General features: G+C 41.1%; 2 protein-coding genes across 5 annotated transcripts in view; one reads left to right on the top strand and one right to left on the bottom strand.

Annotated features, from left to right (window-relative positions):
* The window catches only part of kiaa0232 (KIAA0232 ortholog), a 114,256-nt gene that overhangs the window by 22,075 nt on the left and 73,988 nt on the right, over positions 1–18,193 (top strand). The window lies entirely within an intron of this gene.
* LOC116973155 (actin-3-like) lies at positions 9,691–10,925 on the bottom strand. The gene has a single exon (XM_033020941.1). It carries the CDS (start codon positions 10,864–10,866, stop codon positions 9,751–9,753), a length of 1,116 nt encoding a protein of 371 aa, XP_032876832.1. The 5' UTR covers positions 10,867–10,925; the 3' UTR covers positions 9,691–9,750.

Genomic DNA, 18,193 nt, shown 5'->3' with positions numbered 1-18,193 from the left:
GCCTAGCGTGTATGCAAGTGGTAGAGGTTAGGGGGACTTGATGGGATTTTATATAGAAAAATATGGGTTTAGAAAAGGATTACTGGAACTTGATACTTGATGGTTAGTATAGACTTGATACTTGATGGTTAGTATAAAATTAAATTAAATGTCTTTATTTATATAGCACATTTTTAGTCAACTTGCATTGACCCCAAAGTGCTTCACATAATTACATCCACACACACAGGCAAAGGTGGGTGAAGTGTCTTGCCCAAGGACACACACAGCATTGAGAGAGTGCTTGTTTTTGTGCTGCATGACTTGGCTCTAACCTTTTCTGGTTATGTTCTCAACCAAGTACTTGTACACTGTCCTGATTATCAGTGAGATATTAAGTGCAGATCTGGTAAATCCCATTTGCCATGATTGTATTTGATAGCAAATAGTGAAATGGCAATAGTTCTAAGAATAGATCAAATATGATAGTCAGGAATCTAGGCACGTTGTGCCCACTCTCCAGTCTTACCCGCTGAGTTTCTCCAGGCCTCACCCACTGTGTTTCACCAGTATAGATGCTGCCTCACCCGCGGAGTTTCTCCAGCATTTTTTGTCTACCTTCCATCATAATGAAGTGCATTGAGAGGTTAGTTTTGGTATGAAGCGACTCCTGCCTCAAAGATGACCTGGATGGGCTTCAATTTGCTAATTACCAATGCAGATGTTATTTCAATGGCTCTCCACTCTACTCTAGACCATTGGGATAATAGAAACATATATGTCAGGCTGCTGTTCATAAACTACAGGTCGGCATCCAACACCAACTTCCCATCAGCTCATCACCAAGATCTGGGCCTATGTACCTGCCTTTGCAACTGGATCGTTGACTTCCTTATCGCAAACCTCCGTGTAGATCGGTAGCAATATCTCCTCCTCATTGGCCATAAACACAGGTGCACCTGAAGATTGCATGGTTAAACACAGCTCCAATTCTATCTATAAATTTGCTGACTACACCACTGTGGTTGGTGGAATCACTGGTGGTGCACAGGAGAGAGATGGAAAACCTGCTTCAATGGTGTCGCAACCACAACCTTCCGCCCAACATCAATGAGACCAAGAAATTGATAGTTGATTTCAGAAGGGGAAGTTGGGAAACCAGAAGTCTGTTTTTGTTGCTGGGTTGGTGGTGGAGAGAGTTAGTAGCTTCAAATTCCTAGGCGGTGACATCTTTGATGACCTGTTCTGGGCCCAGCACATAAAAGCAACCACATAAAAGAAGCACCAGAGCCTTTACTTAGTGGTTTAAAGAGATTCAGCATGCCACTGAAAGCTCTAACAAACTTGTACACAAAATATTGTAGAAATAATCTGACTGGTTGCCTCATGTCCTAGTATGACAATTTCAAAGCATGGGAATCCAAGAGGCTGCAGAGATTGATGGACTCGGCCTGGGCAGATACAGGCACAGGCCTCTTTTGCATTGAAAGCATCTACATGAGGTGCTGCCTCAAGAAGGTGGTATCTATCATTAAGGATTCCCAGCATCTGGGCCCAGCCCTCTTCTCACTGCTACCATCTGGCAAGAGGTCTAAACAGGTACAGAAGCCTGAAGTACCCCATTAACTCTTTCAGGAACAGTTACTTTCCTACAGCTATCACGTTTTTGAAACAACCTACACAACCCTAACCCTTCCTCGAAAGTGGACCACCATGGCCAGCCTCTTGCATTACTGTGGACTTGTTTTTTGTTTCTATTTATGTTTTTGTACTTGGTTAGGTTGGCAATTGTGCAGTTCAACTTACCTAAGCTTCAAAATTGATTATCCTCAGACATAAAATATTCGGAGGGAAAATTGCATATATCGCAGGTATAGCGACAGGTGTTGCATCTTCTGCGATTGCAGGGGAAGGTAATTGGGGAAGAGGTGGTTTGGGTGGGAAGGGATGAGTTAACCAGGGAGTTGTGGAGGGAACGGTCTCTGGAAGGCGGAAAGGGGTGGAGATGGGAAAATGTGGCGAGTGGTGGGATCCCGTTGGAGGTGGCGGAAATTTTGGAGGATTATGTGTTGTATACGACAGCTGATGGGGTGGAAGGTGAGGACTAGGGGGACTCTGTCTCTGTCGTGACCAGGGGGAGGGGGCAACAAGGGCGGAGTTGCGGGGTACCGAGGAGACACTAGTGAGGGCCTCACAATTCTCCGAAATTTCCACCACCTCCAACAGGATCCCATCACTAGCCACATAAAAAAACAAAAAACAATGTTATATTGAGGTTGTATTATGCAGTGGATACCTTGTGAATATCCATTTCTTCTTACTGATTTCAAAGAGGCTACTTTTCTTCTTTTAAAGGACAGATTTCCCAAACAAAGAGTATACTGCAGATATTCCAGAGTTGATGCTTAACTAGAGCAGAAAGCAACTCGTTTGTTTGCATTTTGAGCTTCCTATTAATTGCTTTAAAATCAATAGCTCCGTGCATCTGCCTCTTTTTATACATACAATCTGTTCCAATGATGCCTCTCTACTGGTCACCTTGGCCCGGTTGACATCTGGCTAAAATCGTACCAGGGATTTATTTAAAAAATAATAGTGATCCTGATTGCAGAGGATAATGTCTCTGCAAAAAGGCTATTGATTTGAGGCACCAAAATTCAATTTTTAATTTGGTTCTGGAGGTGAAGTGAGTTTGAGGGTTCACTGCAGAACTAGAAGTTGATCTGTATTTTTAATGTGACTATTATGATCTGTGTTGTGGAATGTAGAATCATTAATTATAAGGGAGAATAATAAATTAAGAATCAATATCACTACTTGGTGGTGTGAAAGATGCAGAGTACAACATAAAAGATTTAACGAAGGCAGAGCAAAGACACGCAAGGAGAGAATTGATGAAAGCAGAATATTGCAACCAAACACAATGGTTTTGATATTCCTGTCTTATAGTCATACAGCACAGAAATGGGCCATTAATTCCAATTCATCCATGTGACCAGTTAGTTCCTGTTGAACAGATGTTTTATCCAGGATTCCAACAGATTCCAATAGTAAACTCTTGCTTTAAGTGTTGTGCTTGGTGATAATGCTTAAGTTTGTAATTTACATGATCAACCCCAGTGATTTAGAAAAATAAGTAGAACTGTAGACAATGTACATATTCCATTTGAATACAGTAACATAATTCAAAATTATAAAAATGGTGAGGTTATTGAGAGATTTATATTTGCAATGTATTAGATCGGTTATTTGAGGTAATGAGTTAATAATGCTGTGAACAATTGAATGCTGTGATGGCATGATTGTAAAACATAAAACAAGACAGCACAGGAACAGGTCCTTCTGCCCACAATATCCAAACATGATGCCAAGTTAAAATAATTGTGATCTATATCCCTCCATTCCATGCATACCGATGTGCATATCTGAATACCTCTTAAAGGCCGATTTATTCCTCTCATGATTTTATACACCTCTATAAGATCCACCCCTCATCCTCCTGTGCTCCAAGGAAGAGAAACCCAGCTGACTCGAGATGGGGTAGGGGAGGGAGGGGGAAGAGCGTGGAGGGAGGGGGAGAGGGGTGGGGGGAGAGAGTGGGGAGGGAGGGGAGAGGTGGAAGAGGGAGAGAGGGAAGGGGGCGGAGGGAGAGAGGGAAGGGGGGTGGGGGAGAGAGGGATGGGGGTGGGGGGAGGAGAGGGAGAAGGGTGAGGAGAGGGAGAAGGTTGAGGAGAGGGGGAGGAGGGAGGGGAGGGGGAGAGAGGTGTGGGGGAGGGGCGAGATGGGGTACCACCATGAGGTACCACCTCCAGTTTAAATTCCATTTGGAATATTTTGGAGGACCAAGAAACCAAGAACCAAGACTCAACATCTCCTCCCTATAGCTTAAACCCCCTAGTCCTGGCAACACCCTTTTAAATCTTCTCTGAACACTTTCAAGCTTGACAATATCTTTCCTATAACATGGTGCCCAGAACTGAACACAATACTCCAAATCTGGTCTCACCAACGTCTTATACAATTGCAACGTGACCTCCCAAAGTCTATACTCAATACTCAGACTGAGGAAGGCCAATGTGCCAAAAGCCTTTTTGACTTCCTTATCTACCTGTGACTCGACCTTCAAGGAACCTATAAACTTTGAACTTTGCTCCTCTCACCTTAAAGCTATGCCCTCAAGTCCCTGGCATTTCCACTCTGGGGGCAAGGTTCTGATTGTCTACCCTATATATTGCCTCTCATAATTTATCTGCTTCTATCAGGTCTCCCCAGCCTCGGATGTTCAGAGAAAGCAATCCAAGTTTGTCCAACTTCTCCTTGTAGCTAATACCCTCTAATCTAGACAGCATTCTGGTAAACCTCTTTTGCACTCTCCAAGGCATCTCCATCCTTCCTGTAAAGGGTAAATAGTAATGGGGCGACTATAATTTTCTGAATATGTGCAAGAATATCCCATGCAACATTTTGTTTCCACTTTAATATTGTTTGGGGCATCTTAAAATTATAAATGCTGTAACTTTCCATCGCAGTGCTCTGTTTATGTATGTTTCCTGTAGTTTGTATAAAGCTGCCACAGATATTGAATTTATACAGAAGTTGTTTCCTCTCAGATAGGCAAATGCAAAGAAAGAGCATCTTGAACCATTTTTGAAAACACATTCATATAAATGCTACCTGAACAAAACGTAAAATCATTTTGAAGAATAATTCCAAAGACTTTGTTGGGCTCTCCTAGGGTAATACAATCTAAATTAGTTCACTTTAATGTTGCTCAAGTAAACACATTATGCATACCACACATGATTTTTCTGAGAATCTTCCTTCTTTTGCATCAGCGAGCTCAGTATCGCAGGGTATATGCATTTGATGTGGAATGAGTCCAGAGTTCTGGTTCAAATTCAGTTTGTGGAGGGTGGAAAAATGGAAAATAATGGATGAGCATTGGAATAATTTATTCTGAAGGTAATAAAAGTACAGATGAGGTAGTGAGCGTTTTGGCAGTTGTTAGGTGGAGGCAGGAATGGAGATAGGCAACCTTACAAAGCAGGAAATAGGTGATCTTAGTGACGAGTAGGGTATGAGTCAAGAAGCTTAGCTTGGTGTCATCTGAAGTGTGAGATCAGTGCTGAACAGTCTGATTCAGTTTTAACATTTACAGGAATGGAAATGAAATTCATGGCCAAGGGATAGAGACGATGTCATAAGCTCATAAGTGATAGGAGTAGAATTAGGCCATTCAGCCCATCACGTCTACTCTGCCATACAATCATGGCTGATCTATCTCTCCCTCCTAACCCCATTCTCCTACCTTCTCCCCCATAACTTCTGACACCTGAACTAATCAAGAATCTATCTATCTATCTCTGCCTTAAAAATATCCTCTGACGGCCTCCACGGCCTTCTGTGGCAAAGAATTCCACAGATTAACCATCCTCTGACTAAAGAAATTTCTCCTCATTGCCTTCTTAAAAGAAAGTCCTTTAATTGTGAGGCTATGACCTCTAGTCCTAGACTCTCCCACTAGTGGAAACATCCTTTCTACATCCACTCTATCTAAGTCTTTCACTATGATTCAATGAGGTCCCCCCTTAAACTCCAGCGAGTACAGGTCCAGTGCCGACAACCGTTCATCATAGGTTAGCCTACTCATTCCTGGGATCATTCTTGTAAACCTCCTCTGGACCCTATCCAGAGCCAGCACATCCTTCCTTAGATATGGTGCCCAAAATGGCTCACAATATTCGAAATGCGGCCTTATCAGCATCTTATAGAGCCTCAACATTACACCCCTGTTTTTGTATACAAGCCCTCTTGAAATAAATGCCAGCATTGAGTTTGCTTTCTTTACTACCGATTCGACTTGGACTTTGGAAATCCTGCACCAGCACTCCCAAGCCCCTTTGCACCTCCGATTTCTGGATTCTCTCCCCATTTAGAAAATAGTCTAAGCCTTTATTCCTACTCCCAAAATGCATGACTCCACACTTTGCCACCCTATATTCCATCTGCCACTTCTCTGACCCCGCTCCCAACCTGTCCAAGTCCTTCGGCATTGTCCCTGCTTTCTCTGCACTACCTGCCCTTCCACCTATTTTCATATCATCCGCAAACTTGGCCACAAAGCCTTCAATCCCCGTGTCCAAATCATTAACATACAACGTGAAGAGTAGTGGTCCCAGCACCAATCCCTGCGAACTCCGCTAGTCACTGGCAGCCTAACAGAAAAAGCCCCCTTCCTTGCCACTCTTTATCTTCTGCCATCCAGCCAACCTGCTACCCATGCTAGTATCTGCCCTTTGATAATGTGGGCTCTCATATTCCTTAGCAGCCTCGTGTGGCACCTTATCAAGGGCATTCTGAACACCATCTACTGATTTTCCTTTGTCTGTCCTGCTATTTACTTTTAAGAATTCCAGCTAATTTGTCAAGCATGACCTCCCCTTCACAAAGCCATGCTGACATCGGCCTATTTTATTGTGAACATCTAAGCACTCCGTAACCTCATCCTTTATAATGGACTCTAAAATCTGACCAACCACCGGAGTCAGACTAACTGGCCTATAGTTCCAACTATTCTGCTTTGCTCCCTTTTTGTGCAGCGGGGTAATATTGGCAATTTTCGAATCATCTGGGACTTCTGTCTCTAGTGATTCTTGAAATATCACTGTCAATGCCTCCACAATCTCTAAAGCTACCTCTTTCAGAATCCTAGGGTGCAGTTCATCTGGTCCAGGTGACTTATCCACCTTCAGTCTTTTCAGCTTCCCAAGCACCATCTCCCTAGTAATAAGCCACTCCACTAACTTCCAACCACTGACTCTCTTGAATTTCAGGCACATTGCTGGTGTCTTCCACTGTGAAGACTGATGCAAAACAGTTATTCAACTCCCCTGCCATTTCTTTATTCCCCATTATCACTTTTCCTGCATCATTCTCCAGCAGCCCAACTTCCACTCTTGCCTCTTTCTTACTCTTAAATATAACTGAAGAAACTCTTGCTATCCTATTTTATATTATTGGCTAGCTTACCTTCGTATTTCATCTTTTTTCCCTGTATTGACTTTTTAGTTACCTTCTGTAATATCTTGGATCATCTCAAAGTTTACTCTGAGAAATCATGTTGGATGCACCTTCACAAAAAAGATGGTGGAGTGTAATGATAACTTGGAATGATAACTTAAGGATTGTATTGACAACCTATTTAAAAAAAAAATTTAAATTGTGTTTCTGGATGAAATGAAAAATACAAGAGCTAGAATTGATCTGTGGTGGCACTCTAGTGGTAACATTGCAGACCTGGGAAGTGATGCCGTTGCAAGATATTTTGTATTTGTGACTGGCCAGATAAAAATCTGAATGTAAACTTATCAGAGCTAGATTTTAGGATTTATCTTCAATAAATTTTCAATTGTATTAAAATGCACATTTCAATTCAATTCAATTCTTTGTAACTATATTGAGGTGGAATGCGTATTTTGTGTTTTGTTTAAAACTTTGTTAGATTTTATTGTTTTCATTTGCTGAGGTAAAAATGGAAGAGATTAATTTCAGGAAGCATTTGGAGTGAGTTTGAATTAAACTGAACTTGAATGCTTCCACATTATGTTGTGATTTGGGATTTCTGTTTATAAATCTTGAATGTTCAATGTTGTGGTAATTGTGCTACCTTATATAAGATTTGCAAGCAGGTAGAGTGTTTCATAGGAATGATCTATTAATAGCTATATGTAGATTTTGTTGATCCACTCCTGAAATGCAGTGGTATTCATCTTTATATAGTTCTAGTTAAACATTTGATGATCATTTAGCTGAACAAGATTTGACGTTGGATAATGAAATGTAGCCTCCTATCAAGGTTCTGAGTATCTGCTAGATATTTGTCAGTACAGGTGCACAACCTTTTATCCGAAAGCCTTGGGACCAGACACTTCTCGGATTTCGGAATTTTTCGGATTTCGGAATGGAAGATTTTTAGCGTAGATTAGGTAGGTAGCGCTGGCGGCTTGAAAAGTCTGGAGCGGCTGCCTCCTCCCCGGAGACCGGGGAATCATTGTAAATCATTGCTTAAATGTTAGTCAGTTAGTTTGGAGGGATTTTATGTGGTGGGGGGGGTGAAGGGGGAAACTTTAATTCTTAGTCCCCTACCTGGTCGGAGAGGCGGGGAGCGGGTTGGGATGTTGGGAGTCGGCGGCCACAGCACTGGGATACCAGCGGGGAGCGGGCAATGCCTTACCGGGTCGCCGTGCGGTAAGCTCCGGAGCGCTGTGGCCGCCGACTCCCAACATCGCGGAGCTGGGGCTGCAGGCATCCGGTCGCGGGCCGCGCTGGATTTGGAACGCCGCGCAGCCAGGGGTAGAGTTGCCGGGGTCGGAGCTCCAACCGGCGCCGCCCGCGGCCGGACGCCTGCAGCCCCAGCTCCGCGATGTTGGGAGTCGACGGCCACAGCGCTCCGGAGCTTACTGCACGGCGACCCGGTAAGGCATTGCCCGCTCCCCGCCTCTCCGACCAGGTAGGGGACTAAGAATTAAAGTTTCCCCCTTCACCCCCCCCCCCCCCTTCTCATAAAAGCCCTCCAAACTAACTGACTAACATTTAAGCAATGATTTACAGATGTTTAAGTGTCTCCCCGGTTTCCGGGGAGGAGGCAGCCGCTACAGTAGTACAGACCTGGGTTGACCGTGGGTCGTTTCGGGTCAAGTTTGGCACCAAATGCGAGCTTTGGTGTGCAGACATCCTGGAAAAAATGTCCGGTTTTCGGAGCTTTTCGGTTTCCGGAACTCCGGATAAAAGGTTGTGCACCTGTACATATGTGGAAATTAACGATTTTTGAATGCCGTGGTGTGCTCACCTAAATGAGAAATACACAAACAAGTAAAAATCTGTGAGGACACCTTGGCGATGGTGGCGTAAGAGTGGTGAGAAATTCCACTGCAGAGAGTTCTCTGGCAACAACTGGATAGTAGAGAATTCAACCAGGCAAGGGTAGCCACATTCAGCAAGATAATGGGGGGGGGGGGGGGGGGGAAGCATTTGAGAATGATGAGATCATCCATTTCAGATGATGGAATGTTCAAGGAAATTGAGGAGGAAGGTTGCACTGCAATCAAACAGGATATCATCTTTTTTGATTTTTTTTTTGGGGTGGAAATTTGATGGGGAAAAGTTCAGAGCTCTGGAAAGGCGAGTTTAGTAATGGGAGATGAGAATGTGTTCCCTAATTTTGAAAATGAGTTGGTTGGCTGGAAGAACAAAAGGTGTGGAGTTTATGTGTTAAATGTAATTAAAACAATCAATATGAATAATGGAATTATAATTTTAGACTATGCTGCAATATCTCCCAACCATGTGCCCCTTCCCAATAATTCTTATATCTGGTGGACATGAACACAGACTAAGATTACATGGGGGTCGAATAATGAGTTAATTTATTGGATTGTTCTAAAAAGTGCATATTAAAACATTCTTGATATAGAATTGGTTACAGTCCCAAGAAATCTCCTTTGATAATCCTAAATTCTCAAAGAAAAATGGTTCTAGAAAAGGTAATTTTACACTTATTGGTTAAACCATCACCTGGACTGCAAATCCACGAGCTATTTGTTGGGGCTGAGGTTGCTGAATATCCTGGATGGCTTAAAAATAAACTGCATTGTATTAATTAATAAACTCAGTTATTTATTTTAAATTTGACCATCAAACACAATTGATTGACTGAATTATTTATTAATGCGTTTGATGCAGGCAAAATTTAATCAATCACTTAACTAATTCTTAAAAACACCTTTTGTTAATTATGGTTGGCCCATATTCTCTGTAATCATTACAAGTGACCCACATATCCTTAAATGCTGTTAAGCTAGTTAAAATTGAAGCACCTATCCAAACAGAATAATTCCTGTTTTTTGGTGCACAGATAGTAACTTGTAATCCACTGGGTACTTGAGACTTAATTTCCTTGAGTAATCTTTCTTCCAGACCCGGGAACATTGTGGAACCACCAGAGAGTATTATGTTGCAAAATAAATCTTTTCTCAAGCATCTATCGCATCTTAAAATGCTGTTATAGATTAATTTATGGATTCCAGGTTCCTCCGAACACACATTTGCTGTCGTGAAGAGAACTTCTGGTGCTTTGAAGAGCTCCTTTTGGATTGTAATCAGATTTCCATCAGGGAGCGTATATTCCTGGTGTAGATTGTCCATCTGGTTTTTAGCTTCCTGATTAGGATCACGAGCAACATAGCACAATGTTTCCTTAATGTTTTCAAAGACCTCTTTAGGGATTGTACTTGGGATATTATGTCCATTTTCCAAGAGGAGTCTCCTGATATTTTCTGTAATATCATTTCCTGCTAATTTAAGTCTTTTAACAGCATCAGGCAAATAGTAGCCTTCGTAGATGGGTACAGCGTCAGTTAATCCAAAGCCACTGTCTAAGACTAGTCCCCGAGTGCGTCCTGATGCATAGAGTGCCAGAGTTGCAGGAATAGCAAGATACATTGCTGGCACATTCAGACATTCAAACATGATTTCTGTCATCTTCTCTCTGTTAAAGAAAGATGTCAATGGAGCAACAGTCATCAAAACTGGCCTCTCTTTTGATTTGACATGAAGCTCAGATGCATAAATGTGCTTCCAGAGTTTTTCTAAATGCTCCCAAGAAGTTACTGTGCCACGTTCAATGGGGTATTTTAAAGTCGCACTGCCTCTCTGAGCTTGAGCCATTTTTCCAAAATAAGTTTCTGTTGGGCATGATTCACGCGAGTTGCCCTTGGCTTTGAATGTACCGACAACTGATGGTATTACTGATGTTGGAAAGCAGTCACCAGCTAACCCAGATTTGCAGAACCCAGAACCATTATCTATGATCACTTCTCTACAATCCATTATTTTGCGTTCAGATAACCTGGTCACTTGAGTAACTTGCTTCCGCTGGACAAAGTAAGTAGTGTAATTGCAACTAAAGCCAAAGACCTTTAGCAACATAGATCACTGATGACTCTACAATTGGTAGCTATGTGACCAGTGAATAAAGATACTTCATAATAATTGATCTTTCTATGACCTATGACTCATTGGTGCAGATATCAAAACAGATGAGCAATTTTCATTTGTGATATGGAAAAGTATATATGGCTGAATAACTAAGTTCTAATTTATGTGAAGGTGAAACCCAGTGGTTTGATGTCAAGGGAGTATATTGAATTGTTGCCAAGTTTTTCAATTAAGTTGAAAATTATCTGCTCTCAGCAAGAAATTGTGTACCTTGTGGGATCAGATCATTCTCTCTTTGGGGCTCAAATTTGAGTTTGGCAGTATTTTTTTTGTTCGTAATGGAGCACATTGGAACATACATTTCATCAATGTTTTTTATAGGATTTGTAATCTAGTCTGGGATATTAAACTATAGATTGACAATTGCTTTTTGTGCTGGTAATACATGCAAATGGAGCCTGCAGTGTGATATGTCAAACAAATGTGACTGTCCTCTTGAAAATCTATTCTGAATTGATCCTGCATTAGTTATCATTTACACAAGATTACTTGTAGATATGCTTTTAATTTGTGATTGTGAATTTAAATCAGAAAAACATAATTTCCAGTTGGGGCATTATATCTGACGTGGCAATATAATTTCCTTTTTTCCCTGTGTTGTACATTTTATAGCCTGTCTTTAGGACCATTTATGTAGGATATGTCTAGCAGATATGTACTAATAGCAGCTAATACTGGAAACTTATTTATAATGATATGAGGCTAAAAATTAGATTTGCAGAATGGTTTTTAATTCCGAGTTGGAAGCATATCAACGAATGAATACAGCTGGTCTTTGTCGTCATATCAGGAAGGGCAGAATCAATTGAATAAAACAGTGATACATAAAAATACAATGTGTAATTTTAAAAATAACCTATTTTGTTTCCCCTTGTAAAAATTGAGGAAGGTATTAACTCTTTCTGGGAATACTATCGCTGGTGATGACAACATTGGTTTCACTCTTCTATTGCGTTGAGTAATGATGGGGAATGTTATTCCTGTCTTGCCTTGTGATTCTATGTTCTTTTTGCCAGAGGTCTAATGTAATTCCTTGGGGGCTACCAGCTCAAATTGAATGAATTAGCCAAAATTAAAATAATGAGGCTTATTTGACTCGGGGACATTTTTGTTTCCAAATTGATTATTTTTGATCATCTCAATAACAACATTGAATATTGAGTTGTATTATTGGAGCTAAATGAGTAACGTGTGGAATTCAGTTTCATTGTGCCTTGCTGAGATCACATCTTAAGTATCGTATACAGATATGCTCTACTAACATAATAAATGATACACTTGCTAAAAAGGAAGCTGTAGCAACAATCTAACTAGACTCATTCATTGCAGGATGTTTGGGGAGATATTAGTTTAGTTTAGTTTTGAGATACAGGGCAGTTTGGCCCACCGAGTCCATGCCGACGTTTGATCACTCCTCATACTAATTCTGTTATGTCACCTTTACATCTACCCCCTACACACAAGGGGCAATTTACAGAGGCCTATTAACTTGGGTGTCTTTCGGATGTGGGAAGAAAACCAGAACACTCGGAGGAAACCCACAGGAAGAGTGTGCAACCTCCATACAGAGAGCACCCGAGGTCAGGATCGAACTGGGTGTCTGGTGCCAGTGATGCAGCAGCTGAGGTGCTCTGATGAAGCAGCTGTGCCACTGTGCTGCCCATATTGGGTCAGTTAGATCTGTATTCACTCTAGTTTAGAAGAATGAGAAGAATCTCATTCCTGTGTACAAATCCCACCATAGGCTTGCCTTTCCCTATCTTTGTAATTTTTCTGCCCTGCCTGCCACAAAACATCTATATTTTTATATCCTAGCTTAATTACACCGTCAAATTTATTTGCCATGTAATCTTTCATGTGCCTTCTCCTGCTCTACCTGTCACCTCTTCTGTTTCTTTGACCAAGGATTTACTCATCCACTTTATTTTTTATATTATTGGCTAGGATGATTTTTTTTGTTTGAAAATGCCACTTAGTGCCCCCAATGTTAGTTAAAGGTTCTATTTTTTTTAAATTGCTATGAATTTTAATGAATAGTCTTCAGTTTTGTGCTGTCTTTCTGGATTAGTTTCAATTCTGGGTTACTGTCAATTCTAGTTTGGTTCTTTTTGTTAATAATTTGAACAAAAATTGAGTTTATTGCTCCTTTTGGCTTCTGGAAATTGTTGATTTCTGGTTCCTTAAAAGCTATAATATTGGATTTATTGTTATTTTGGCCTTGAGTTTTGATTGATGCCTGAGCACAATTTAAAATTTTCAGGCATCATCCGTCTTTGAGACTTTGCATTGACTTTTGAATCTGCATTATTCGCAAGGTGTACAGCCTGTTCTAAATCAAACAGCACTTGTTCTAAGTAGATTATTCAATGCAAACAAATGTTAAAGGGTAATTGCTGTTCCAAATATTAAATATCCTGAAGGAATGCAACTCATGCTTTCAAAGTATGTCACTTTGCAATTAGCTTGCTTGTCGTGATGCTGGATCTTTGTTGAATATATATCTATCTTCTTCTTCTTCTTGCGTATGGCGTGCACAACCTAAAGTTGTAAGACAACTTGTTCTGTTTGATCTTCTGTTTGTGCACACCAGGTTGATTGCATTCGTTAAAACAGGGTGGACCACGTGAAGGTTGCAATCTCCCACCCCAAATATCTATCTAAATTGAGGTATCCAGAGTGGTTTACCTTGTTCCAAGTGAGCCTGGCAATCCTTGTATAACTGAAGGAACCTGTTTAGTTTAGTTTTGAAATACAGTGCGGAAACAGGCCCTTCAGTCCACCGGGTCCTCACTGACCAGCGATCCCCGCATAGACTATCCCACACACATTAGGGACAATTTACAGTTATGCCAAGCCAATTAACCTACAAACCTGTATGTATTTGCAGCGTGGGAGGAAACTGGAGATCCTGGAGAAAACCCATGCAGGTCACGGGAAGAACGTACAAACACCACTTGTAGTTGGGAATGAACCTGAGTTTCTGGCGCCGTAAGGTAGTCAATGCGCTACCCTCGCTGTGCCACAAAGGAACTGCAGATGCTGGTTTACAAAAATGGACCCAATCTGTGCTGGTGTAACTCAGCGGGTCAGGCAGCATCGCTGGAGAACATGGATAGGTGATGTTTCTGATCGGGACCTTTCAGTCTGAAGAAATGTCCAGACCTGAAACATCACTTATCCATGTTCTCCGGAGATGTTCCTGACCTGCTGAGTTACTCCAGCACTTTATGTCCTTTTGTTGTTTTTTGTGTAGCTCGGCCTCTTAAGGCAAAGGCAAGCTAAGTTTTACTTTGCATATAAAGAAATTAGTCATTCAACACCAAATTACGTCAGCCTTCATCATTTACTTCAGCAAATAGTTCCAATTGCATTTATCCACCTTATTTCTGTGTTTCATCTGGTGTAACTTTGAACATTTCTGCTTCAACTGGTAACCCAGGAAATAAGTTTCACCACTTCACAACTTGTGTAAGAAAGTTTCTCATTTCCTTGGTTGTATATCTATTGCTACCTTACACTCCTTTACAATTTACAGAATATTTGTAGTAATATTGCATATTACCCCTTTAGCTGCATTTACTTAGCTAAATATGAAATTTAAAAAAATTGAATCTTGCCACCAATTAGTTATGGGCCAGTCCTACTTGGCAATTTTTTTCAGCGATTGCCGGCATCATATCAGTGTCGCCAAAAGATTTTGAACATTTCAAAATCCAGCGGCGACACAAAAAAAATGTTGCAACGCTTGAAAAAACATAGCGCGTCATATGTCGTCACGCCGCAATTTTTCGGTGACCTGATATGTCAGTCAATGGTGCCGACAGTCACCGAAAAAATCACCAAGTGGGACAGGCCATTTAATGTGATGACTGTTTGGAGTTTGGTACACCACTCTTCAATTGAATAGTAAATCGGTACAACCATATCCTTTTTTTTTTTAAATTTGTATTTTTATTAGAAGCAGTGTACAGTGGTATATGACAAAATACATTTTGTGTACAACTTCTATTTTGGATTTATCAAGAAAGAGGTAAAACAAGAGAGAAAGTGCAAGAAAAAGAAGGAGTGAAGGAAGTAGTGATATGTAAACCCCTAGACTACCAGATGTGCAGTCCAGGGGTGAACAAGTGATAGCCTATAGAAAAATGAAGACAAAAACCCATAAAATAATAAAGAAAGAAAGGAGAAAAAAGAGAAAAGAAAAAAAAGAGACCCTTATGTATGGGATATACCTGCTTCATATCTCACCACACCCATGGTAGAACCATATCAAGTTACATTATAACATGTTTGATTCTCACTGTGCCTGGAATTCGCTTGTTGGAAGTTTAGTATGAAACATTGGTAACTTACTTTCTAGTTGGTTCACAATATTATTGTTTCCATAATCCCTGCATCTCTAGGTGTACAACTAGGTTCAGAGATTACATATGGAGGAATGATTGCATAAACCATGTTTATATTCCTTGGACTATATCAAATTAAAAAGTGATTGTTGGAAGCTTTAACGATTTTGTAAGGAATGAATAGAAATAAAAAATTTCTACTGGCGAGAGAGTCTTGGATAAAGGATTATCATCTTAATTATCAGATCCAAGCCATGCAAGAGGGAAGTAATAGCCCTGTCCCACTGTACGAGTTCATTCAAGAGTTCTCTCGAGTTTGCCCTGCTTCGAACTCGGAGATTTACGGTAATGGTCGCTCGTCGGTACTCGGGGCTCTCGTGGACATTTTTCAACATGTTGAAAAATCTTCACGAGTCTTCCCGAGCTTACCTCGTTTCCCGAGTACCTGCCGTTAGCGTTGCGAGCCGCTAAGAGACATCCCCGAGCTCCGACGTACCCGCTACGTACATTCTACGTGCTTACCACGAGTTTGATTTTTTTATAAACTCGGGAGAGCTCTTGAATGAACTTATACAGTGGGACAGGGCTTTTAGAAAACCAGAGAGCCAAGGTTGAATCCCATCACAGTAGATGAGGAATTTAAATTCATTTTACAAATCTCTGTTAAAACTAGTTGTTATAAAGGAAATACTTTTGGCAATGATAACCGTGGAAACTAAAAACCTATCTAGTTTACATAGTGTTCTTCAGGAGGCTGACCTGCCATTCTTAACCAGTCTAGCCTACATGTGCCTCAGACTTGCCACAAGTGGTCGACTCATAAATGACCTCAGATGTGACCAAGCAAGTCACTCAGTTGTACCAATATCTGTGCTTTCAAACTGATAAGTAAAGGTAGATAGACTACATGGCATTTACCTAGGCGCCCAGTACGGATGGGGAAAGCAACTTCCAGCCCATTCATCCGTGAAAAATCCTCTTCAGGAATATGTGAGAGCCGGAGTCTAAGTTGGGAGAGAGCTGTCTCACAAACTAGTTGATCAACAGCCTCATCTTGTCTTACAGATTCATATCTTACAAACAAAGTAATCCATCATTGTCCCTGGGTATGTCTCGTCCACTGGCAGGATAGATCCACCAGAGTGGCAGCACAGTGCAGGTGGGAGTGAATGGCTCTTGGCGATCTCAACATTCACAAACAATGAAGCTGCAAAAGCTGCAGCATAGGAATGTCATTGCTCTGTTGCCAGTACATATGACAATTAAACTATCTTTGACTCATGACGATTAAACCAGATGATCAATCTGGGTTCAATGAAAATTACAGAAGGGCACGCTGGTAGCAGCATCAGGCCTAGATTAAAATGCTGAGGTGCCAGACCATGGAAACTACACTACACGGCAAAAACAAGATTAACCTGTTCAGTGCCACCTCGGGTCATGGTCAATAGTGGGAAAAAAAACTTGGCGATGAACATCCAACAGATCATACTGAAGCCTTGCAATGTGTATGTTGATGGTTAGTTGAAGAGCTAAGGCTCAAACAACATTCCATCTTTATTCCATGTTTTCTTACATTATGGAAAGAGACCACTGGGCCCATCAAGTCTGCCACCTCTTCGATAAATCCCTTTCCCCCACATTTCCTTGTAACCTATTCTCACACGTATGTTGATTGTTATCTATCACCATCCTGCCTCTTCACATTACAAGGCACAATGTTGGGAGATAGGAGAAAACCCACAGTCACAAGAAGAACTTGAAAATTTCACACTGACACAACTGTAAGTCAGAATGGATTCTACAGTCCTGAAGTATTTGCAACTATGTTCGGGCAAATATGCGAACAGATGGTCCGTCTCGGCATTCCCTGCGATTCCCATTATCAGAGAAGCTGGACTCCAGCCAATTTGATTCATTTCATGTGATATAAAGAAAACGCAAAGAACACTGCGTATAGCAAAGATTTAAGTGACTAGATAACATCCCAGCTGTAGCACTCAGGACATGTGTACCAGTACTTGCCAAATTATTCCAGTATAGTTACAAATATAGTATCGATCCAAAATGTGGAAAAATGCGCAAATGCTATGTCATGTTCACAAAAAGCAGGACAAATCCAATCCAGCTAACTGCCACTCCATCTGTTAAACTGATGAACGCTGTTAACAGCAGGACTATCAAACAGCAAATTTGGCAAAAGCCTGATGACCAATGCCTAGCGCGAGTTTTACTACCATATAGTTTCAGACCTCATCACTGGACTCGGCTAAAAGAAGATTTCTTGGAGCCGCTTGTTTAGAAGGTCTCATCATTAAGCAGATATGGTATAAGGCGGAGGAACTGGGAGAATAAAATGGAGGCTTGGTTGTAAGTTAATTGAAATAGTTGTGGGAGTCAGTTAGCTTGTGGTGGATATTTGGTATTGACCTACTTCTCAGGATGGAGATGAAGAAATCTTGGGAGAAGGCACAGTTCGGAAAGAAAGAAACCACATCAGAAGCATGCATGGAAAGTTTTCATCACCAGAGCAGATACGATGAAAAGTGTACAACTGGGGTCAACTGTAGTGGAGCGGGAGCCAAAGTTCAGGAAGAGGGCAGATATCTCAGAGACATTTCTGTGGAAACAATATTCCCATTCTGCACTACATTTCCCAAGCTAATTTGTTTTTTCTCTCTTACCCAGTTCTGGTAAGAGTCTTCTACTGAAACATTAACTCGGTTTCATTTTTCACAGATACTGTTTTACTTGCTGAGTATTTTGAGCATATTCTATTTTTATCTCAAATTGAAAATACAATTACATGGTCT

This window comes from Amblyraja radiata, chromosome 1 (genome assembly GCF_010909765.2).
Source record: "Amblyraja radiata isolate CabotCenter1 chromosome 1, sAmbRad1.1.pri, whole genome shotgun sequence".
In the NCBI taxonomy this organism is placed as follows: Eukaryota; Metazoa; Chordata; class Chondrichthyes; order Rajiformes; family Rajidae; genus Amblyraja; species Amblyraja radiata.
The sequence above is the reverse complement of the archived record's forward strand: the minus strand, read 5'-3'. Positions and strand labels throughout refer to the sequence as shown.